The sequence below is a fragment of the Felis catus genome, chromosome A1 (assembly GCF_018350175.1).
Source record: "Felis catus isolate Fca126 chromosome A1, F.catus_Fca126_mat1.0, whole genome shotgun sequence".
NCBI lineage: Eukaryota > Metazoa > Chordata > Mammalia > Carnivora > Felidae > Felis > Felis catus.
The window spans coordinates 94,735,894-94,761,117 of record NC_058368.1 but is presented as its reverse complement, the minus strand read 5'-3'; the positions used below and the strand labels follow the sequence as shown (position 1 = coordinate 94,761,117).

At 38.2% G+C, this 25,224-nt stretch overlaps 1 protein-coding gene across 6 annotated transcripts in view; it reads right to left on the bottom strand.

The window, feature by feature from the left end:
• COMMD10 (COMM domain containing 10) overlaps window positions 1-25,224 on the bottom strand; it is a 217,689-nt gene that overhangs the window by 61,311 nt on the left and 131,154 nt on the right. The window contains exon 6 of one of the 6 annotated variants that reach the window (XM_045057794.1): window positions 24,256-24,464. The exons of the other annotated variants lie outside the window; for them this stretch is intronic. Coding sequence (XP_044913729.1) covers window positions 24,432-24,464 — 33 coding nt within the window. The 3' untranslated portion in view covers window positions 24,256-24,431. Of the gene's footprint in view, window positions 1-24,255; window positions 24,465-25,224 lie in introns of those variants that run through there. 6 annotated transcript variants of the gene reach the window in all.

Below are 25,224 nucleotides of genomic sequence, written 5' to 3'. Positions count from 1 at the left end.
TGCAAAATGCAAGCAACACGGGAGAGGAAACGGAAGAGGTTAACATGGGAAAAGGTGGACAAATGGAGAAAGGAATACAGGAAGAGAAAGTAAAATCAGGAGGCCAAAGAGAAAACAGAATGGAGCAGAGAGAAAAGAATGGAGAGGCTTAAAAAAGGAAGTAGAACTTGGACAAACAGATCAAATTCCGATTGAGGTGAAGGAACTTGTCTGGTGTCGCATTAATAAAATCATTTGAATTTTCAAATGCTAATGAAAATGTTTGTTTTTTTAAAATGTTTCCATGAATCTCTTCCCTTATGTTTATAAAATAATGCTCTGGACAGAAATTAAGGCCATTACCTGAAGTGCCAGTGACATCCAAGAAGGACTACTGACGGATAAAAAGAAAAAAATGGTCATATTTTTAAATTATGATAAATACTGACCACACCATGAATAGAGAAAAGTGCAGTTGTGGTTACTACATTCTGTAACATGTTATGTCCTAGATGTGACCTCGGTGCTTTTAACGCCACCACACTACAGTCAGAAGAAGGCCAAAACCACACTGTCTCAATTTGCATTTGAAACAGGTTTTCAGGGAAAGCCTGGTTACCAAAAACAAAACCTTCAAGTTTCACTCTGTTGAACTGGAGAATTTCTTGTATTATTCATGGCCAGGAAATATCACCCAGAGAAGCGAAAACTGAGATACCTTGATTAAGGAAATAATGACTTTGAAGAAAACAGATCATACTAAAATATAAGACTTCCTATTTGCCCGACAGTGTTAGTCTCCCAACATCCTGGTGTTTAAGCACTTTAGTATAATAGCCAAAAATAAAATAGCTGACATTAAAAAGCTCTATGAAAAACTGTGACACCAAAAATTCCAGGTGAATAATTTAGTGAGTTGTTAACCAGATTAATGACTGTATTTCATGTCAATGACATTTAGCCAAAATGACAGCACTAATACCAACCACCAGTAGCTTGTGGCATCAGCTCGACTTAATTGTAGAATTTCTGAGAGACTCTAAGAGTTGGCAAAACCATTTCGAGAGTGTGTATTTTAGATTTGAACCACTCCAAGCTACGAGCTTATGGAATGGGAGGAAATACGTGCAAAAACATATATGTGATAAGGGGTTAATAGCCAAAATACAAAAGGTACATTTCCAACTCAATAGCAAAAAACCAAATATTTTTTAAAATAGGCAAAGGAACTGAAAAGTTATCCACCAAAGACATACAAATGGCCAACAGGTATATGAAAAGATGTTCAACATCACCAGTCATCAGGGAAATGCAAACTGGAACTCTTGTACCCCACTGGTGGGAATGTAAAATGATGCCACTTCTATGGAAAACAGTATGGACGCTCCTCAAAAATTAAAAAAAACAAATGGAGGGGCGCCTGGGTGGCGCAGTCGGTTAAGCGTCCGACTTCAGCCAGGTCACGATCTCGCGGTCCGGGAGTTCGAGCCCCGCGTCGGGCTCTGGGCTGATGGCTCAGAGCCTGGAGCCTGTTTCCGATTCTGTGTCTCCCTCTCTCTCTGCCCCTCCCCCGTTCATGCTCTGTCTCTCTCTGTCCCAAAAATAAATAAATGTTGAAAAAAAAAATTAAAAAAAAAACAAAAACAAATGGAAATACCATATTGCACTTGTGGGTATTTACCCAGAAGAACTGAAATCGGATCTTGAAGAGATATATCTGCATTAATGTTCACTGAAGCATTATTCACAAAAGCCAAGATGTCAGAACAACCTCAAATGTCCATCAACAGAAGAATGGATAATGAAAATGTGGTACATGTGGACTGGAATGGAATATTTTTCAGCCTTATAAAAGGAAAAAAAGAAAAAAAGAGGCAATGCTCTCAAATGCAACAACATAGGTGAACTTTGAGGACATTATGCCGAGTGAAGTAAGCCAGTCACAGAAGAACAGACACTGCATGATTCCACTTAGATGAGTCTCTAAAACAGACACACGGAAGCAGAGAGAAAGCTGCTAAACAATAAGCATAAAGTTTTGTTATGTAACACAATTAAGTTCTAAAGATCTGCTGTACAACACTGTGCCTATTTACAGTTAACAATATTGGATTGTAACTCAAAACTTGTTGAGAGTAGATCTCATGTTAATTGTTCTTCCAATAACAATAATAATAAAACAATCAAAATCTCCTACACCGTTACCATTTAGAAGCAATGGAGAAAACAATAAGAAAAACAGAAGGTAGTAAGGATGCTTGACCGCATGGCCTCCTTACACAAAGCCAAGCAGGTGACTGTCCTCTTTGAGGCTTACTTTCTAATAAACCCTTCAGAATACCTGGACACTGGAAAAATAAACTATGTTTAGAATACACTGAAGACTTACTGAAATGAAAAAACTAAATGAAACTTTAGGATATCATGGGAAAAGAGAGAATCCTGGATAAAATCTAATAAAGTTTATATTCAATAGACTGAGCCATTAAAAGGGAGTAAAAGATTCTTGAATTTATTACTGTCTCACGTAGGAAGTGATCATGTATCTAACTGGTGTTTAGGTTGAGCTAAATGATATTTTAAATAAACATCTTTTAAATGACTTTTTAAGTAATCGAAAGTCTCAAATAACCCGGGCTGTGTGACTCCGTGGCACCACACAGAATTTCACATGATACGAAAATATCTTCTTACTTGCCAGACGGATGGCAAGCGGCACATCCTTTGTGGCACAAAGCTACACTAGAGTATATATATTGTTGTACTTTGTTCTCCAGCTGTTTCATATATGGATGGTCTGTCTCCCAAATTAGATGATCAACTTCTTTAGAGAAAAATCACACTGTCTTCTCCTTTCTTTATCTGTTAGCAGCTAACACAGTGTTGGGCCACAGGACTACTCAGTAACTGCCTGTTGAAGCGAACAGCGCCCTTAATCGCTGTCATTTCTGTTCTCTGAAGTACAGCTGAATGGATTTAATGCTGTGGTGCTGTCAGCTTTTATACTTCGTCCTGCTTCTGTGACCGCCGTTAGAGAAGAAGGCAACTTCAATCTTTACATTTATTCAATCAATGCTGCTCCTGCCAGGATTATCCACAACAATGACAATCAATGCCAGTTCAAGTGGTGAGTTTTATTACACGAGAGTACCTTGTCACCTAGAGATTGAACCCAAAATATCTTTACCAGACTTAGTCATTATTAGCCTGCACCTGTCTCAACACAAATGATCAGTCTTAAATATACAACCACTGCCTGTATCTTTCATTCTCTAAGTGGGAATTAAAAAACTGTAAAAAGGGAAATAATTATTTTTAAAGTAGATAAATTGTAAGTGTTCTCTATGTACAGGTGTGTTTATGACCAAATGTGAAGGTAATATGAATTATAATGTCTATAGGCAGATATTTACTTTACACTATTTTATAAAGAGCTAAAATCATCAGGATTCCTGGGTGGCTCAGCCAGGGAAGCATCTGACTCTTGATTTCGGCTGAGCTCATGATCTCACTGTTCTTGAGTCAGAGCCCTGTGCTGACAGTGTGGAGCCTGCTTGAGATTCTCTCTCCCCTTCTTCTCTTTCTGCCCCACCCTTGCACACTTGTGCACTTTCTCTCTCCCTCAAAATAAGTAAATAAACTTAAAAAAAGAGAGAGATAAAATAATTGACCTTAATCCTATCATAAGCTGGGAGTCAAAATAAAAAATACGATTCTCATAGTAAGTGAATCTTCCAAATAGAAGCCCATGTTTCAATGCTTATTTACTTACGGTGAAGAAATTTTTCTTTGCCAGTACAGAAAGATTTAACTGAACTACCAAGTAGTTAAAACTTGTTTATAATCAGGGTTAAATTAGAACATGAAACTATCAAGGAAATAGTCACAGTGGTCCCAAAAGGTCCTATTTTAATAAGCTCGAAAGGAAAAGGATCAGAATCCAGGCTTAATTGTCATTTACAATCCTACAACTCATGACAAATTTATGCAGCCATGAAAACATTCATTTAAAGTCAGAGCAGGATTATATCATCTCTTCAGATTTAATTGAAATTTTGAAGGAAAAAAAAACCCCAGTAGCCTATTTAAGGTTCTTTGACAAATCTATTTTATTATACCTTTTTATCTCTAATTCTCTTACTTGAAATAAGAAATGACTATATATGAACATGATACGTGTGTTATTTCCTTACATTAATTACTTTGCCTAAAGTGATTTAAATTAAAATTAACATCTAGTTTGTGTCATGCAAAATCAACAATAATGAAAAAAATTGTATTTTATTTTTCCAATTTTAAAACTCTGGCCTAGAATATAAATGATGTTAGTATCAAAATGGTGGTTTTGGGGCTCACACTATGCTGTTTTATTTCTCCTAACCCACTTTTTAAAGGTGAATGGAAAGTGTGTTTTTAAATCAAGCCAGTACAATGACTATTACCTATTTAGCTGAAAAACTCCTATCTGTACCAACTTCCACTGGAAAAATTGAGATTTTTTTTTTCTTCTTATTTAAGGAAAGCAGGAACGAGGCCAAAATGAACACCTAGGAGTCACAGTGACAGTGACTGTATTCACATTTATCACCACAATGAAAAAAACAAAACAAAACACCCTTCTAATCCTGATTCCTATAAAAGATGTTAAGCTCTACTGAAACGTAAGCATCTGTGCATTATTCCGATGACATTTTATTCCCTTTCTTGCCTTGTTGACATTTCTAACATGACCCGGTTCAGCTGAAATTACCATAGTGAAAACGTAGCTGCACTGTGATAAGTGATTTTACCTAGACATGCTGTCTGGTTCCCAGCGGTATACACACGCTGACATCCCTGGGCGAGAGAGACTAATTCCTTCTACTTGTCTTTTTCATGATAAAAGGCATCGATAGTGACTTTTTTAAATTCCTTGCTTCTAAATGGAGAAACTGAAAAGCTGTGAACGCTTGGTATCATCAATCAAGTCAGAAAACTAAGCCCTGTAATAACACTAGCTAAAAAAAAAAAAAAAAAAAAAAAAAGTCCTGAAGCCAATACCTTGGGAAATGAAGATAAGAAGAATGAAATCACCTAAGTGGGTGGGCTTAGGATTTCTGGCCGTGTTCCCTGTTCCCTGCAGGTAACAGCGGACTGGCGCTGGGAGGCATCTGAGACAGGCCATAAATGTGGAATTTCAAGGACAGTACTATTCTAGGTTAAATGATTAGGAAGTATACATGTAAAAAGCCTCTGCGGGTAGCACCACGTTACAGATGTAAAATCAAGGAGTCGTTCAAAGATACCGTGAAAGATAGAGAAAGCAAAGTGGAAGAGGTCCTCAAAGGAACTGATGGAAGGAAAAGGCAGAGAAGGGGTAACTGTAACCAATTTACCACAAAGGTATTAGAATTACTGGTGGGAATAATACTGTCTGCTCCAAGAGACCCAAGCCTTGTTGATGGCAAATGCGAGGCTCCATCGAGGAGGAAGCTAGCTAAGAGAAAAGAATGTGTCTGCGGCCTGAATCTAGTATTAAAGTAAGGATTATTTAAAAAAAATTTTTTTTAAGTTTATTTATTTTGAGAAAGAGGGAGAGAGAGCACAAGTGGGGGAGGGTCAGAGAGAAGTCGACACAGAATCCCAAGCAGGCTCTGCAACATCAGTGCAGAGCCCGATGTAGGGTTTGAACTCATGAACCATGAGATCATGACCTGAACCAAAACCAAGAGTCAAATGCTTAACTGACTGTGCCACCCAGGTGCCCCAGAATTCATTTTAAACGATCAACTCTGACTTATGTCAAGAAGGGTGAACCTGTCGTACTGATAGAAATGGGTGCTGCTTACCACCCTCATAAAGTAGAAAGGCCAAAGAGAGTGAGAGTCAGGCAGAGTGAGCAGAAGAGGCACATTTCCCAACACCTTGGGCCTTGAACACAGAAATAACGTGAATTTGTGCAAAATCAAAGAGAAGTTAGATGAAGTCTGACAAGTCTTTAATGTCTTCAACTGTCAAGATTAGCAACTTGCCTATATGATAAACTCCTAATAGTATATGAGGGGTATGGTATAATAAATCATCACTGCAATTTTGATGAATAAGTATGGAATTTCAGTGTGGCTGAAGTCATGCTGGGACCCAGAGGTATCTGGATGTCCGTGGTGGGATGGGATGGGAGAATAGGGACATCCCCAAGTGGACGTACGGCCTCACCCGCACACAGAGCAGAAGCCTAACAACACCTGGTGGCAGACGAGGACAGGTAAGGGAGGAAAAACTAGGGCTAGGCCTATAGACAAAAGTTGTTTTCAGGAAGGATTCTGTGAGACCTGGAGTCCAAGCACAGCAGCATTTATTAAAGTGAACGCAATGCCATTTTGGAAGCTCCAATAGACATTAACAGACAGCATCTTAATGAGGACGAGCCCCCCAGGGCAGGCATTACAGAGGTGGTGGCAAGGGTCTATGCTCCTGCAAATCCATGACAAGACAAGAGTAGGGGAACATGCGGAGCCTGTGTGCACTAGTGACACCGTCCTGGGGGGCTACCAGAAAAATCTGGGGTAGGTGACAGGTAGGATATGAACAAAGATCACAGGGCTATTCCCATTAATGTGACTGGACACTGACTCCCAGAATGGTGTGCCTTGAGCCTCTGAAAATGTTCTATTCTGACAGATGTCATGAGGGAGAGAGAATCATTTTGCAAAGAGTGGAGGTCAGGGTAAGAGTACATACCCCAGAACAGACTTCTAAACTTCTAATTCTAGAATGCTTAAAAAAGTAGTCTTCCCCCCTGACACTCTTTATAGGATCTCTAATGGTGCTGTTGGGGCGGGGGGGGGGGGGGTGGTTTCCTTAACCACAATGATGACAACCACAACCAATGATATCTGCCTAGTGTCAGCTGCCGTGAAAAACACTTTAGTATGCATTAACACACTGAATTCTCATAATGATGTTAGTTGGAAGGTGACGCTATGATTTAACCTCATTTGATAATGGAACTGAGCTTAGAATTTGTCCGAGGTTCCGTGGAAGGTAAGAGGTGGTAGGAGCTTAGGGATGTTTTGGTAAGACCTGTGCTCCAGAAGCATATTCTGTTTGGCGGCCTAACTGAGAGTCCACAGAGTGGAACTCTGGGAGCATCATTACCTAAGGCTAGAAGCAGCAACATGGCAACGGCCGTGAACCATGATCCCAGTCTCCCCGTTGAAGGTGACCAGGAGAGGGGTAGAGTTTAAGTATTCTGAGTAGGGCTGTGTAGTACTTAAAGTGTTTCTCCAATATGCCGGAATTCTCCAGGTGTTTCATCCATACCGAGAAATCACTGCTCCTCAGGATAAGGGCAGAAGATGAATTTCCTCCAACTCAAGGGGCTTGCAGTGAGGCTAAGAATGAAGGCGACTGAAGTCTTGTCAGGCTGATCTCCAGTTTCCCCTCCAACCTTAGGAACTCAGCCTTCTGCAGCTCACAAATGGGAATGTGGGTCCCACAACTTGGATCCTCCTCACAACCTAACCATGTGAATATGCCCAACTGTCTGTGCTCCACTTTGGACCCAACTACCGCTTGGCTTCTAAAAAGTGAAAGTCAGAAAATGTTTACCACTCGAATTATAAAACTCTTGGTATGCGCTCCATAGGAAACAAACTATATAAATTCCTCAAAATAAGCAATAAATGGTAAGCATACATGACAGGAAATATCACAAATGAGAAGACTGAATACAAAATGGTCATGCTATTTTATGTACAATCATTTAAAAATGATAAATCTTTAAGCAGGACATAATTTCAGTTGATAAGTAGTCTGGAACAGTGGCACTTAAATTTTTAAGACACATTTACAGTCTAATGTTACATACTGAATGCTGTATTTAACAGTCACAAAATAAATTTATGGCCACATTTAAAATGCAAGATTAGATAAAATCAATTACATTTTACAGGTTCTTTTCTTCCCCCCTACAGACATTCTAGCTTAAGCTGAGCTACTTGTCCAAAAACACTCTAACTTTCATTGAAGAAGTTGGTAAAAACTGAATGCTTACTATGGACCAGACAGTGTGTTTAGGATCTCCTACCCTCATGAAGTTTAAATTTTAGAAAAACAAAAATACAAGGAAACAGGCAAAAAGAACTGCAAGCCATAATAACAGGTAAAAATGAAGGTAACAATGGACCAGGATGGGTATGGTGTTCATGGTACACCTTTCTAAGGACATCTATTTGAGTTAAGAAAGTAGAGGGAACGAGTTAGCTGTGTGCTAAGCTGGAAAAAGAGTTCTGGGCAGATGAAAAAGCATTGTGATTCAAGTGGAGCAGAAAGATGCCAGCATGTAAGGAACTACAAGGATATCAGTATGATTGGTCGATGAATGAGATTAGGTGGGAGAGCAAGAGAGTTGGGCCCACTGGAAAAGGTATCATAAGCAAAAAAGAGTCTAGATGTTATACTAAGTACAATGGAGAGTTACTGGAAAGTGGTTTACGCAGGGAGTGAGTTATCCAAATAACATTTTAAGAAGGTCAACTGTAAACTGTGTAACAATGGATTAGAGAGGAAAGTGGGAATCTGGAAAGTCAAAGAACAATGACACTTTGGAACAGGTGGAAAAGTGGATTCAAGATATAATTTGAAGAGATAAGCAATATGGCTGAAACACGGATAGGGGGAATGAAAGAAAGGAATTGAGGACTGAGTCCTAAGTTTCCGCCTTGAGTAAACTTAAGGTAACAGTACACCAAACATCCAAGTCCCAGTGTACTCAAAGGGCCTTTTTTTTTTTTATTTTTATTTTTTTAATGTTTATTTATTTTTGAGACAGAGAGAGACAGAGCATGAACAGGGAAGGGACAGAGAGAGAGGGAGACACAGAATCTGAAATGGGCTCCAGGCTCTGAGCTGTCAGCACAGAGCCTGACGCGGGGCTCGAACTCACAGACCGTGAGATCATGACCTGAGCCGAAGCCGGACCCTTAACTGACTGAGCCACCCAGGCGCCCCTCAAAGGGCCTTTTAAAAAAAAGAGCTATGATTTAGGACAGGACTAGTTAAAGAAAGAAGGAAGGGAGGGAGGGAAGTAGGAAGGGAAAGAGAGAGAGACAGCAGGAATCTCTGCCGTTATTTGAGACATTCCAATATCCCAACTTTATGTTACAACACTAGACAGGGTATTATACAATGTGCCTAGGGTGATTCTTTTTGTTTATCTGCCCATCTCCAGATCTCTTTTCCATTTAGTAGATAATGTGCATAAAACAAGCACGCTCTAAAATTAAAATGAAATTAAAATTAGTTTCAGGTTGGAACAAATTTCTTCTACAGTTTTTAGAAAAAAATCACAACCACATACTTACTGATGTTTCATTCCAAGTAAATTTTAAAAATATGTATTTTGCAGCTTATGGAGACTCTGATAACTGAAGAAACAAAAGAAGCTGTATGTGCTAATCAAATATAGATATAGAGAGTAAGAAAACTGTATGATTTTGAGGTGGGATGGTTTCTTGAAAGAGACATGAAAGCTTTTTTTTTTTAAGTTTATTTATTTATTTCTGAAAGAGAGACAGCATGAATGGGGGGAGGGCAAGAGAGAGAGAGCGGAGGGGAGAGAGAATCCCAAGCAGACTCTGTGATGTCAGCGCAGAGCCTGACACGGAGCTTGAACTCATGCAACAATGAGATTGTGACCTGAGCCGAAAGCAAGAGTCGGACGCTTAACTGACTGAGCCACCCAGGTGCCCCAGGACATGAAAGTTTCTTGGAAGTCACACCATTCTAAGTTTTCTGAGGAGGAAGTCAACTTAGGTATACCAGAACAGGTGGGGAAGCAAGGTTCAAGAGCTAGTTCTGACACTGCCCATTAGTATTAAACCACTTGAAGTGTTTTAACTGGTTGCACTTGAGTTTTTTCGTCAATTAAGTAAGTAGATTGCAGTTCTAATCATTTGTTCTCTTCTTCCAGCTGTGAAACTCAGTAAGTTCATGGAACTATATCAAAATAACTAATAATAGAGGTAATATGTTGGAAAAGCTGGAGAAACAAAAGTCTGACTCTTAGAGAAAACACTCCCACGTCAAAGGACAATAACATAACATTACTGTTTACTGATTTAACCTGGGAACAGTCAATAAATTCTGGCCACGTAAATTCATGGTTACAATGCTAGTCATCGCAGAAAACCTAAAAATGGGTTAGTTCACAAGAGAACAAAGTGTTCAACAACACAGCAGGACCGAAAATTTTCCTTTGAGAATAAAAATATTTGCCTTGCCTTTTAATTCTCAGTTCTCCAGTAACCACCACGACCAATGCCAAACTATTTTCCACCCAAATGCCTAGAAATCTGACAGTGGTGAGGAGTCAATAGTGGCTTTAGTTGTACTATTAAATGCACAAACATACAAACTGATAGAAGCTGCGGAGAGCCCATCAGCTAAAATAGAAATATGCTAGCCCTTAAAAAAGAAAAGGTATTAACTATCAACATGGAAATGGAAGAGTTGAGGTATAAGTTAATATCAAAAAACTTCACTTAAATTTGAACATTTAGAGGTTTCTTTCTTTTCTTTTCTTTTTCTAATATGCACTATTAAAATCAACTAAGTTCACGTTCTGGTCATGACTGAAGTGGTCACACAAAATGCCAGAGACAGCAGTGAAAAAACACTAGATTAAAATGCAAACAAACTACATAAAGACGCTGCCATCACTTTTACTCAACAATGTACAGGTAGTTTTGGAATGTGAAATACCGTAAGAGAGAAAAATGGAAAGCAAACACATTTGAAAACAAGTAAAGTGTTTGTATTCTCAGGTAACATGACCCTTGTATGTAGAAAAACCCGAGAGATTCGCCCCCTCCAAAAACTACTCGAACTGAGAAACGATTAAGTCATGGGTTACAAGGCCCGTGTAAATTGTATCTCTGTGTACCAGCAACAATTCAAAAGTGAAATTGAGAAAATAATTCAACTCATAAGAGTTTCTAAGAAAATAAAATCCTTCGCAATAAATTTAGCAACAAAAGCATAACATCTCTTCACTGAAAGCTACCAAACTGATCTTAATATACATATGGAAATGCAAAGAACGTAAAGTAGGCAAAATAATTTTGAGAAAGGAAGAAGGAATTATTTAATGCGATTTCAAAAACCTGCTATAAAGCTACAGCAATCAAGATGATGTGGTATTGGTCTAAAGATGGACATTTAAATCAATGCAGCGTAACAGAGTCCAGAAATAAACCCTTCCATTTATGATGAGCTGATTTTAGACAAAGGTACCACCAGGGAATTACATGAAATAAAGAATAGACCATACAGCTATCTAATTGTCCCAACACCCCTTGTTGAAAGACTATCCTTTCCTCTATAAAACTATAAAATTTCAGGAAGAAAATATAGAAAAAAAACTTTAAGTTTTTTATTTTGAAAGAGAGAGAGTACAAACAGGGAAGGGGCAGACAGAAGGAGAGAGAGGATCCCAAGCAGGTTCCATGCTGTCAGCACAGAACCTGATTGTAGGGCTTGATCTCATGAACCATCAGATCATGACCTGAGCTGAAATCAAGAGCCTGGGTGGCTCAGTCGGTTAAGACTGACTCTTGATTACAGCTCAGGTCATGATCCCAGGGTCATGGGATTGAGTCCCCAGTTGGGCTCCGGGCTGGGCATGGAGACTGCTTAGGATTCTTACTCTTTCTCCCTCTGCCCCAGTCCCCTTTCCCCTGCTCACACACTCTCTCTCTAAAATATAAATAAATAAATAAATAAATAAATAAATAAATAAATAAATAAATGGCATTCAGACAAAATATGAATAACCATATTCATCATTTTTCACTTCACATATTATCTTGTAGTGAAAACCTTTTCCCCTGGTATATAAATTTAACTTATTTTACATTCGCCATTAGTGAATAAGTAGAAATACAGTGACATTTCCAAAGTAGCTCCTAGTTTTCACTTCTTCTTTCTTTCAAAACACTTTCTCTTGTTTTTTTTTAATAAAGAAAAAAATCATTTAATATAGAATATATCTGACTCCTGTAAAGACGTTCAGTATATAATTTACAGGTGGACAGCAAAAATACAGTGAAAGACGTCAACTTGAAAGAAATAACAAGCACCGACAAAGAAAACTAAAATAACACAAAATACTATTAAATATTTTATATAGTATACTTAATAGCAGTCTGCAAACACCAATCAATTAAAATAACCATAACATTAAAAGAAAGTCTAAATGTTGTTTTCTTTTGAATTCTAGTTTCTTTTATGAACAAAAAGGCCAAATGAATAACTGAGGTAATTTCTTGTAAGGTTATCTTTCTGTCCAACCTCATGTTTCTGAAAAGAATGTTAAATTTGCTCATAAAACACTGTGTCAATTTACAATTACAAGGAGATTCTGTTCTACTTTTAAAACCACATTCCCATTTAACTAGATGAGTCAATGAGTCAATGTAAAACCCTTTGGAATATAAGAGTTTCATACTCTAATAGGTACAGAAACCATAATTGTTAACCATATTACAAGTTTCCATGTTTTCTAATAATTCTAATCCATAGTACAAGTTTCCATGTTTTCACCAAGAGAGATTTCAGGATAAGTGGATTTCCAAATTAAACTTTAATTAAAATTTAATTCCAACAGTCAAAACCTACTTTTCTTAAGATCCACGTAAACTGCCTTACTATTTATTCTTTTCAACTTGGGGAACATTTTCATGAAAACAGAGTAGCAGGCTTAAATGGAGCTCAATTATCCCTAGACAGTAAAGACATCACAATTTCTTCTTGATTGTATTCTGTGTCCTCCCCAACTCCTTAACACCCCAGGGAGCATTCATAAGTGTTCCACCCTCGATCCCATGTCTAGTTGCAATATATTCACATACTTAGCAATGCTGGCTGGTGTACTAGGCATCCCTACACCCGTGCGCTCACCGAAGGACATACCGAAGTATGAAGGGACTCGGTACATCTTCTCACAAACCTGCTGTGCAGGTTTATTTGTTTTTGTTTCCTGGTTGAACTGTCTGTCTGTCCTCCCATCTATCTATTTATCTATCTAGTTATTCTTCCTCTGGGAAGAAAAAAAATCTCAGAAGATAAAGGACTCCAAAAATCAACCTCTACTTCCTTCTTGACTTACAACCCATTTAAACAAAGAACAGTGGCTGAAACTGAAACCTAACGTCCAAAACAACCGGGAGAGCCACCTCACACATAGCTCACTAAATTCAAAGTACAAAAAGAAAAAGTTTTTATTTAAGGACAATTTTATAAAAACAGAAGCTATCCTGTAACTTTCAAAAAGTGACAGTATACCTTTCGATCTATACGTAACCTGTACTGTGTATACGTATCTCTATGTCTAGAGATGCAGGTATCTATACTTTTTCAAAGTTAAACATCAGTAATTAGTACTGTAAATCTCAGAAGCCTTTTTCATAGCCTTTCTAAGGGATCTGGAGAACACAGGCTCCTACCAGGAGTCTGTGACTGACTGGGAGTGTGAACATGAGGGACTGTATCACCATGAATATCCTCAGCAGTAAGATGAAGGGACTGGTGTTTATTTAGAAGACGGTCGCTTTAAAAACACAAAAACAAGACACTTGACATATTCCCATGGGACAAGAAGTATAAGCTCTTATTACTTGTTGCTTAAAAACATGAACGACTAGATGTTCCACAAATTCAAAAACCTAATTGTTCATTTGGTGATTGAGACGGGTTATGAAATAAATGAGTATACGTGAAAATCTGAAGTAACAAATGTGTGCCGTTTTATTTTTCAGTGCTCAGATACTGCTTGGGTTACATATAGGTCAGTGGATCCTTAGCAATAACCGTCTTCTTCCTTCTCTCAACAGAGTCCAAGGCCATCAGCTCAGAAACTGTGATCTATACCAATCCTTCCTTATCATCCCCTAACTTTCCTGAAGTTTATGATTCTATGATGCCTACCTCATCCAGGCAAGAACAGAATGGAATGAAAGGATCACGAGGCAAAGATAAGTATGGTCAACTCTTCATCACCCACTAGGACATTTTCCAGTGCCTTAGAGTTTGCTTTCTGACTGAATGTCCCATAATGCACGTAAGTCTTCACTCCTCAAGAACATGGATGGAGTGCAGTATGTCTGAGAAATTCAATACCTGGACTTGTTACCTGATACTATAATACCTGATAATGCTCTATAGGTAATTATAGATGACGCTGGATGCACTCTTATGGCTTAGTATCTAACTCCTGCCCCTTTTATGAGGTCTTTCTACTGCTTAAGAACCAACAAGGGGTGCTGAGTGGCTTGGTCGGTTATGCATTTGACTCTTAATTTCAGATCAGGTCATGATCTCACAGTTCATGAGATTGAGCCCCACACTGGGCTGTGCACTGATAGCCCACAGCCTATTTGGGATTTTCTCTCTCTCTCTCTCTCTCTCTCTCTCTCTCTCTCTCTCTCTCAAAATAAATAAACGATATACATATAAAAGAATAACCAACAACAGCTCCCAAATGTCTATCATAGGAAGGTTCAGCTTTGATGACCGGTTTTCAAAGTTGGCGTAATCTGGGCTCCGGCGACATAGGTAAACAAATCTGACATAACCTTATGACCAAACCCTGACAAAGACAGTATAAATAAGGAAAACTAGAGATCAATTTCATTCCTTCATACGGTAAGAAAAAAAAATGTGAAACCATCATCAAATTATTATCAAATCCACTGGGGTATTAAAAAACAAATTAAAATACCAAAATTAAGCAGAGCTTTTACAAGAATAACACGATGGTTCAATGATAGAAAAATCATCAATATAGTTCATTATTTCATAAAACAAAAGCCAACAGCGTAGGATACAAAACCCTCAGATGGCATGGATGATGCCCAACAGGACTTGGTAGATTTAGTCGGTAGATGGTGTTTAGTGTGCTACAACTGTGGTAGCAAACGACCACAAACTTGATGGCTGAAACAACACAAATGTATTCACTCACATGTCTGCAAACAGATGCACTGGGCCAAACCCTTAGTTGTCACAGGACTGTACCCTCTGGGAATCTCCTTCAGTATTTCTTGACTTGAGGCCATGTCACTCCAGTCTCTACCCTAGGGATCCCATCAACTTCTCCTATGTACGTCTGTCAAATCTCCCTCTGCCTCTCAAAAGGAATCTGTGATTACGTTTAGAGCCTACCCAGATACTCCAGAATAATCTCTCCATCTCAAGATCCTTAACTTCATCAAATCTGCAGAGATGCTTTTCCTTATTAGATAATATGCACAAGGTCCAGGGATTAATACCTGATATTTTGGGGGAGCCGTTATTCTACCTACCACACTTTTCCTTTAAAAAAAAACAAAAACAAACACAAAACGTTTTTCTCAAATATTAGTTTGCTAGAGCTGCCACACCGAATACCACAGACTGGGTGGCTTAAACAACAGAAATTTACTTTCACAGTTCTGGAAGAAATTGAAGATCAGATACCAGCAGGGTGGGTTTCTCCTGAGGCCTCTCTCCTTGGCTTGCAGGTCGCCGCCTTCTTGCTTTGTCTTCACAAGGCCTCTTGTGTGCACACGTATCCCCGATCTCTCTTCCTCTTCTTAAAAGGACACTAGTCATACTGGATCAGGAACCCACGCTTATGACCTCAATTAACCTTAATTACCTCTTTAAAGGACCTATCTCCAAATACAATTGCATTAGGGGCTAGGGCTTCAACATATGAATTTTGGGGAAATAAAGGGAGTCCATAACACTCTCTAAAGAAGGTTCATGTGGGGGAGGAGTCAAAGCCCCAGTCAAGGCTACTTAAAATGTTCTAATGATAGGGGCACCTGGGTGACTCGGCCACTTAAGTGTCCGACTTCGGCTCAGGTCATGATCTCATGGTTCATGAGACTAAGGCCCATGTGGGTCTCTGTGCTGACAGCTCAGAGCCTGGAGCCTGCTTCGGATTCTGTGTCTCCCTCTCTCTCTGCCCCTCCCCTGCTTGTGTTCGGTCTCTTTTTCTCTCTCAAAAATAAACATTAAAAAAAAAAAAACATTCCAATGATAAAAAACTAAGTGTAAGGTTTTTTGAGCTCTTTATTACTCTACCACCCACGACTGGCCCTAAAGGGTTCTCCTTTTTTTTTCTACCCTGTCTTATAAGAGACTGCTTCCTAGGTATTTGGCTCCACTTTTCCTGCTTCCCCCAAATTTATGCCAAACCTGGATCAGGGAAACTCCTACAGCCAGCCCATGTACTGTTCCTAAAGGTCCAAATAAAGACCTGTCAATTATGTTTACTAAGTTGGGTCAGCTTATTCAGAAAATTGTGTTCTGTTTTCATTAGTAAGTATCCTCAGAAACTATGCAAGGCAAACCTGTTTCTATTGTGTAAACTTATAAACAACCCCAATCTACACAGTAGGGAATATTTGTAAGAAGTTTACCGTTAAGAGTGGTTGATTAGGGGTGGTGGAACTGGGGGGAATTTTTTTCCTTCTTTATACTCTCTGTATTTTCTAAATCTTCTATAATGGTCATCTATTATTTTCAGAATTAATAAAAAACGTCTTTTGTAAAAATATATGTCATTGTTTCTTCATGGCTATTTAAGCAATGTGTTTACTCAAAAGTATCTTTAAAACGCTCTATTAAAACCTCTTCCTCCCTAAATCTTTGTGAATCCTACAATCCTAATTTAAAAGTTTTCACCTTTGTGTTGGTAGTGCAGGAACTAAAAAAGATAATATAAACTTGAACAAAATTACAATTCCATGCTGGTATGTTTAATTTATACCCCGTTTTGAAAGTTCCGTGCTAAACGTGATAAAATTTACTGCTGATTAACTGTGTTGTTTATAGTAATTGTGGTGAAAATATGGGTCTTCTTCAAAAATATAACTGAATGCTCTAAAAACTGTTTCTATGAGAATATCAGATTTGTCTTATGTTTCCACTAAGTGCACAAAAAAACATTTCTGGTTCATGTAAAGGTTGTACACATATACACCCTGTACGTAATCTGGGTGATCAGCTTTAATCTCATCTTTGTAATGCAGACAATTGAGCAGTGAGTAAAATAATCTGAATTAACAGAAACACAATAGGAAATATTACAAATAAAACTTCTGGAGAAATTCATATTTTCTCCCGAATGTGAAATCTTTGGATCAGTTTGCTACCTAGTCTTTTTCCAATAACAAAAACTATAGGTCATGGTTAAAAATACATATCAAAGGAAAAAAGATTTCCTTAACGTTAAAGTGCTTTTTTTGTCTGCAAAAACACCGAATCCAAAAATTTGGACAATGTGTTCTTTTAGGATTAAACTTCTAATCTAACTGGAGAAAAGAAGTATCAGTGCTGTAATGGTCTGGGATGTCTTACTTCAGAACAACTGTCCCTTGATATTAAATTCTGTAAATGATAAGGCTTTTCCTTTCCCACAGGACAGCAACCTCAACAGGAGCTTTTCCATTTTAACCCTGATAGGAAGAAGTAAAAAAAAACCGTTTTCCTTCACGGCACTCAGTATATCCCCCGATATTTATACCCAAATTTTCCTCACAAAGGAAATCTTCAAGGAAAAAATAAAAAGCTCTTCATTCATCTACAAATAATTAGGCAATATTAAGATATCAAAGATAAACAGATGAGAATAAGGGCAAAAGCCATTTATATTTAAACTAAATACTATATACATAAGCAAAACACTGAATAAAACCCTCACCAACATCTTTTTAATTGCCCCATTTTATAAAAGTTAGATATAACAAGGCTTGGCTCAATATTATTTCTATTGTATTCCTCTCAATGAAATGAACTTGACCATAATGCATCAATGCTAGCTAGCTATAGTGCTTAAAATACTCTGAGGTACTCTCTTTAATGTAAGTAAACTTTCTTTATATACTTACATCTTTATAAGACAATGCTGACGACACATAATAAAACTACATAAAACATCGTTCACATTTTATCCATCACATTCAGTGACATTGCATTTGCATTAGATATGAATTCACATAAAAAAGAAATACCAGTAAATTATGAAAAGGCCACAAAATGTAAAATGAAAATGACACTGATAAATAAACTCACACGGTATCTTAATTTCTCCAGATGTATATGCTGCCTATCAAGGAAATGAGATGGCAAATGTTTATTCAATGTAAAAGATCTCTGAAGAGGTGAGGAACGCATCGGTCCTTACCCTTTCTGGATTTACAGACTTGATAGTCCTTGTAAATGCTACAGGCCTCTTCTCAGAAAAACAAACAAACAAAAAGGGTATAAGGGTAGGCAAATAGACACAAAATGTAGCAGATAATTTTAGGAGCTTCACAGACCTTCTGAACACAGAACCCGTATCCTTACACAGACTCTTGATACTCAATGACCATTTTCATGGCAACCCAAGGTCCAGGTCCTGCGATAATTTGTCACTTTGCTGGAGCACACATTTGAATTACACTAAAACAAAGTTCAGAGAGCGATGTGAAGGAGGAAGCCCCCCAGCTAGTTGGGGGGAGGCTGGCATTCACATCTCAGTTTGACTCTGGCAGCTTTACGACTCATCATTAGTAGAATCATTATCAAGAAGTGTTTTAGTGGCAGTCATTAATATCTTCTGAAGGTCTTTGAATTTCTCATAATAAAAAGAGTACGCTGTGCTTTCATATCCTAAGGCACCTCGACAGTTACAACACAATGATTCTCTAAATGAAAGCAGGCTTATAAAAGATAACCAATAAAAATAAATAAATAAAGTATATTATCTCCATAGACAGTCATTCATTAACATATTTATTAAATCCCTATTTTGTGCAAGATCCTTCCTAGTCATTGTGCAGTTTAGAGACGTAAAAAAAAAGCAAAAAAACAAAAACATACTCAATCTTCTATGAGCATTCAATATTATCCACTACGTTTATTTCTAAAAATATTGACCACAAAGAACCAGATGGCTGAAGTTTTACTATGGACACCCTAAAACAAGTAGTTACAAGTGACAGATACATTTACTATATTCTCCAATTCCCAGAACCATTAAAGTTCTAACATGGGTTTGCTGATAATCGCCTTCAATGTCTGCATTAACTTATGTCATATGAAGACAAACCATGAGACATCCAGTTAGTTTTCTTAAAATAAACAAGGTTGGGATCATAAAATATGATTGATTCATTATCTGATTTCAATGAAATGCCAAGATAATTTCTTGAAATAGTGTATACTTGGCATGTTTGCTGTCTGATCAGAAGTTCTATTTCATCTATCACCCTGGCCTACCCTTGACACCCTCCTTTACCCATCTCCCCAGCCAACATGCTTTCACCCCACACGTGCATGGTGTTTCAGCATCTCTTAATGGAACCTCATTTCTTTCCTTTTTTTTTTTTAAATGTTTTATTTATTTTTGAGAGACAGCGAGAGAGAACAGAACGTGAGTGTGGGAGGGGCAGAGAGAGAGGAAGACACAGAATCCGAAGCAGGCTCTAGGCTCTGAGCCGTCAGCACAGAGTCCGAAGTGGGGCTCAAACTCACGAACTGTGAGATCATGACCTGCGCTGATGTTGGACGCTCAACCGACTGAGCCACCCGGGAGCCCCGGGAACCTCACTTCCAACCTTCAATTCCCTTCTAGTGCCCCCACAAAAAGCTCCAGCCCCAGGCAACCAGAGCCACCACCACTGGCTTAGATGTGTGGCTTTATTAAAAGGTGTTAAGGGTGCCTGGAGAGAGGATTACTGCTTCTATTCCTAGAACTTTATAGGAGAGAGTGTTTCTGGTTTTTCAAAGAGGAACTCTGACTGTATTTTCTCATCACACCACTGCTACAGATGGTTGCTTCACTCTAGGTACTGTTTACATTACTCTGAGTTAAATGATGGATCAAGTCAACTTTGGAGGGCTGGGATGGAAATCCAAATGATATTTCTCAGACTGCTTTTCAGGAGAAAGAAGTTAGACTTAATATACTGATGGTTTACCAAGTATGCTAGGTATGAGGCCCTGACCTTAGCTGTTTACATAGATTCTCATTTAATCAACACAATGAAGCAGGAGGTATCGCAATTTACCAAGGTGTGAGAAAACCAGAGGAAGTTCAGTTAACTTGCCAGGGCTGGAATTCAAAGGCAGTTCTTCCTGATCCATGTCTGTTCTCTTAGCTGCTCCACACTGTTGTCTCTTATGTATATTTCAAGTTTTAAACATCACTGTATAATATAATCTTTAATATCACTGTATAATTATTTTGTGAGTTGTTGAGTGTATGGGTAAAATGTAGTTTATTTATTTTTAAAGCTGATTTCACTTATTTTGAGAGAGAGTGAGAGGAAAAGCCCAGGAGGGGCAGAGAGGGAGGGAGAGAATCCTAAGCTGGCTCCACAGTGTCAGAGCGGAACACGATGTAGGGCTTGAACTCACCAACTGTGAGATCATGATCCGAGCCCAAATCAGGAGTTGGACGCTTAACTGACTGAGCCACGCAGGTGCCCCCAAAATGTAGTTTAAAATAGAGATGTATTAAAGTTTTTTTGATCTTCAAATTCCATGTATTTAAAATTCTGCATATATTTGAAAAAGTAATTGAAAAATAAAAATGTCTGTATATGTGATTTGGACCTTACTAGAAATTCCACGAGTCGGGACGCCTGGGTGGCTCAGTTGGTTAAGTGTTTGAGGTCAGCTCAGGTCATGATCTCTCCATTTGTGAGTTCAAGCCCTGCGTTGGGCTATGTGCAGACAGCTGGGAGCCTGGAGCCTGCTTTGGCTTCTGTGTCTCCCTCTCTCTCTGCCCACTCCCTCCGCCCCTGCTCGCACTCTGTCCCTGTCTCTGTCTCTGTCTCTCTCAAAAATAAACATAAAAATAATTTCAACAAATTTATGTGACTTACTAATGAGTAAAGACAGAAAGCTAAATAATTACCAAATTCTTTTATTTAACATGATCTCATGGTAATATATCAGGCAACAAACTGAAATTCTGCTGACTGCAATTTCAAATAACGTTAACTTATATGCTTTACTTTTCTTCCCCTAAATCTCTAGTCAAATCCTTGCAGAAGAAAGGAACCATACTATATTCTCTGTAGGGATACTACTGAGCGATGAGAGTGTTTCAGACTTGCTACTTTCACCATATTTAAAAAAGAATACTGGGGGCGCCTGGGTGGCGCAGTCGGTTAAGTGTCCGACTTCAGCCAGGTCACGATCTCGCAGTCCGGGAGTTCGAGCCCCGCGTCGGGCTCTGGGCTGATGGCTCAGAGCCTGGAGCCTGTTTCTCATTCTGTGTCTCCCTCTCTCTCTGCCCCTCCCCCGTTCATGCTCTGTCTCTCTCTGTCCCAAAAATAAATAAAAAACGTTGAAAAAAAAAAAAAAAAAAAGAATACTGTTGTTCTGTTTTAAAATTTGACAAAATTGTTGCCAAACCGTACACTTCATTTTGCAACTTGCTTAAAAAAAAATCAGCACTGTTTGTTGAAATTTATCTCTGAAGATAACACAGAAGTCGAATTCTTCCACTTTGTTCTATCTCACGGTACAGAGACCTCTTTAATTATCAGCTTAGAATAGGCGTTCACATTGTTTCACTTTGTCACTATTAAGATGTAATGATCATCTTATACATGTACAATGCTTTCTGGTATTGACACACAGAGGTGTGAACTTCAGGCTGTTAGGGTTTGTGCAACTCCAAAACTCCTAGGTAACTGCTTTTTAAAGTGCCTACACCAGGGTGCCTGGGTGGCTCAGTCAGTTAAGTGTCCAACTTTGGCTCACATCACGATCTCACAGCTCATGGGTTTGAGCCCCGCCTTGGGCTCTGTGCTGACAGCTCAGAGCCTGAAGCCTGCTTCGGATTCTGTGTCTCCCTCTCTCTCTGCCCCTCTCCCACTCATGCTCACTCTCGCTCACTTTCTCTCTCAAAAATAAATAAATGCTAAAAAAATTTAAAAAAATTAAGTGCCTACACCAATTTCCTTTGCCACCAGAAATGTATAAAGAATTCTCATTTCCCTACATAAATATCTGGCAATACCAGGCCTCCGCATTTTTGCCAATTTGATGGGTATGTCAAATGCTATCTCATCCGTGTTTGGTTTATCACTCCACTGGCTCATGAGTGAAATTCATTGCTGATATAAAATTTTATTTTTCTTAGTGCTGACAATGCATTGTGATGGTGTTTACATATTTCCACAGTCATTTTGGAGTGCTGTCATTTAAAAGATTTAAAAATTGAACTTTTCAGTCTGGAAATCTAATTTCTCCCTCTTATATAAAAGTGTTCTAGTTCTGCCTTTACTTAGGCACAATATCTGTTAAAAAGTGCTTGGTGTATTCATCACAAACTTACCTGGTTTTGAGGATTCTATTAATTAAAAAGAAAAGTACTTTTAAGTTTTACACTATATAAACGTTGGCACTTACAACAAAGGGCAATATTAAAGACATTAAAAGTCCTTATAATGTCATCTTTTTACACATACCTCAATAAAATTAATGATTCCAGCTTCTGCTTACTGAAAGCATTTTATACATCACGTATTCTACTCAGCCCAATGTTGCTTTGTTGCTCTTTCATTACGTTAGTTCTTCTAAGGCTAGGATTGTTGTGTGGTAATGTCTTTAAATACAAAACGTATTTTTAAGGTATAAAACATTGGAGAACCCGAAAATTTCTCTTCGTGTCCCCCTCCAGTGCTATGCCTTCTAAGGTAAATACTATCCTGACATCTAACAACACAGATTTGAACTTCAAAGAAGTAAAATTATCGAATACATATTCTTTTGCCTTTGGCTTCTTTCACTCAACGTTGTAGTTGGGTGATTTACCCATGGTGTTAAATATAGCCGTAGTATTTATACTGTAAATGGTGTATAGTATTTCATTGTATCACCATACCACAATCTATTCATTCTACTGTTCATGGGCATTTGGGTAGTTTCTACATTGCGGCCCTCATGAAGAGTACTGCCATGAGCAACACCGTTCGTGTCTCTTGGTGATCAACTCTGTACTTCAGTTGGGATTCACCTAGAAGTGGGATTTCCAGGATACATGGCATATGTATGTTCCATTTTAGACGACAATAACAAATAGTTCCCAAATAGTTCCCAAAGTGGAATACCAAAGTCTAATTTCTGCATTCATTCATTCATTCATTCTCTGATTTTTAAAAATTAAAATGTGTCAAGGCACTGTGCTTGATGCTGGTGAAAACGGCCAGCACCACGTTCCTGGATCTCTGCAGCAATCACTCCTTCCTATATTCACTTTCCTGAATACCTGCGGTAGGCCAGGCATTGTTGTACATTTGGAGACCATCAGATTAATAACAAGGACAAATCCCTCACCCTCATGGTACCCACATTCTAATGGGAAGACCAACAATTAAACAAAGCTAATATGTAAGCTAAAAAACAGAAAGAATATCAAAAAGTAGAAACGCTATGGAAAACAAATAGGATAAAGAGGAAGAATGTGGAAGTGGGAAGTGGGGTCTTATTTTAGATAAAATGCACAGGGAAGGTGTCTCTAAAAAGGTGAAAAAAGGTTCCAAAGGAAGGAAGTAGTGATAAAGGTAGGGAGCAGTGACATTTAACATATGCATATTCTGAACGTGGAGACAACATGATTTGTGATGGACTGGATGTGGGGTGTGAATACACTGATTATGACAGACTATTCATGAATGTTTGACTGGATGAATAACAATATCTACTAACAAGTTTGTAGAATGATCTATTACCTGTCAACAGATGCACACTAATTTATTAGGCAGTCCTCAGAGTACAGAGTATGTTCTCTATAATAATACTTAGACTGCATTTCAAATCTTCCTCTGTTGTCATCCCAACAATCAGTCGATAGTTACTTTGTAAACAAAGAATTATTATTCTTCCTGGAGAAAAAGATTTATAAGTGAAACAAATACACACAAATATGTCTGTATATACGTGTGTTTGTGTGTGTATATACATACATAATCTTATTATCGCCTTTTAGGTCACTATTACCAATTACTATTCTATTTTTAGTGTTGACTTTTTCCTCAGGGTTTTGATTTTGACTTCTGGTAATTCAACAAGGAGGTAGGTAATTTGGTTTAAGTTTAGTGATACCACCACATGAGAGCCAGTACCACTAACCTAACAATATGAATAGACAAATAACAAGTCTAACTCTTCTAGCTTACTTTTGCGCTACAAGGTAAGAACAGCAATACTTTCACGTTACTTCTTTAGAACTAAAAATCATACAGAGTACTCTGCAGCTTTGCTTTTATTATGCCAAGAAATACTATCTGGAAAATCTGTCTTAACTGACAGATTTGTTGCACCAAAATGGCAGCCTATGTGGTTGGTGGTCAGTTCAGACAACCTTTTCTCTTGAACAACAATAAAAATTTCAAATGCCAGGTTTACAAAGCCTTGGTATGTACTTATCCAGGAAGCGTTACAGTTGATTCTTGTTTCTGTAAAGAAAGGAAGATTACAAAAGAAAAATGAAACATTCCACATAAAATTAGAAGAAGAAAGAAGAATATTTATTAATCTACTTGTATAGCTGTGAAAGGCATTAGAGCAAGACGGGAAAAGGTGAATGGCTATGGGAAAGGAATCAAATGTGTGTATGCTAATAATTGTGAAAAGAGAGTAAGAATCTCACAGAAAAATAAAAAAGCAAAACAAAAGTAAAAATTCAGAAAATTACCACTCACAATAAAACAGACACTCCCAATGTTTAAGCTAACAAATGAGCTACAATTGGAGAAATTGCACCTGCATCCCACAAATACAGTGAGAACTGTAAACGTTTTAAGAAGGGAAAAAAAAAAGGCAACTCCTTCTACAAAAGGTTCAATAGAAACAGGTATGCCTCTGAATCTAAAGCATGAGATAATAGGACAGTTCTGACAGCCCTGTTTGTTCTTAACCACATAAAGGGCCTGGTGAGAAAAAGCTTATGCTCACTTCTATTGAAAGTGGAAATTGTTTTTACTTATTTCCATTATTAAATGCCTACCGTGTAGACTGCTATAGTCTCTTCCCTTCTAAGGGCTTACAATAAGAGACAAATAATACACAACTGAAAAGACACCATACAGTCTCACTCAAATAAATAAATGAATAATCCCCATTAGCAACATGTACAAGGAAGGAGTAACTGCCCATGACTACACAGTGTGTGTAACAGGGAGTCCTGGGTGTTACATGTATGGCTATGTCCAGCCA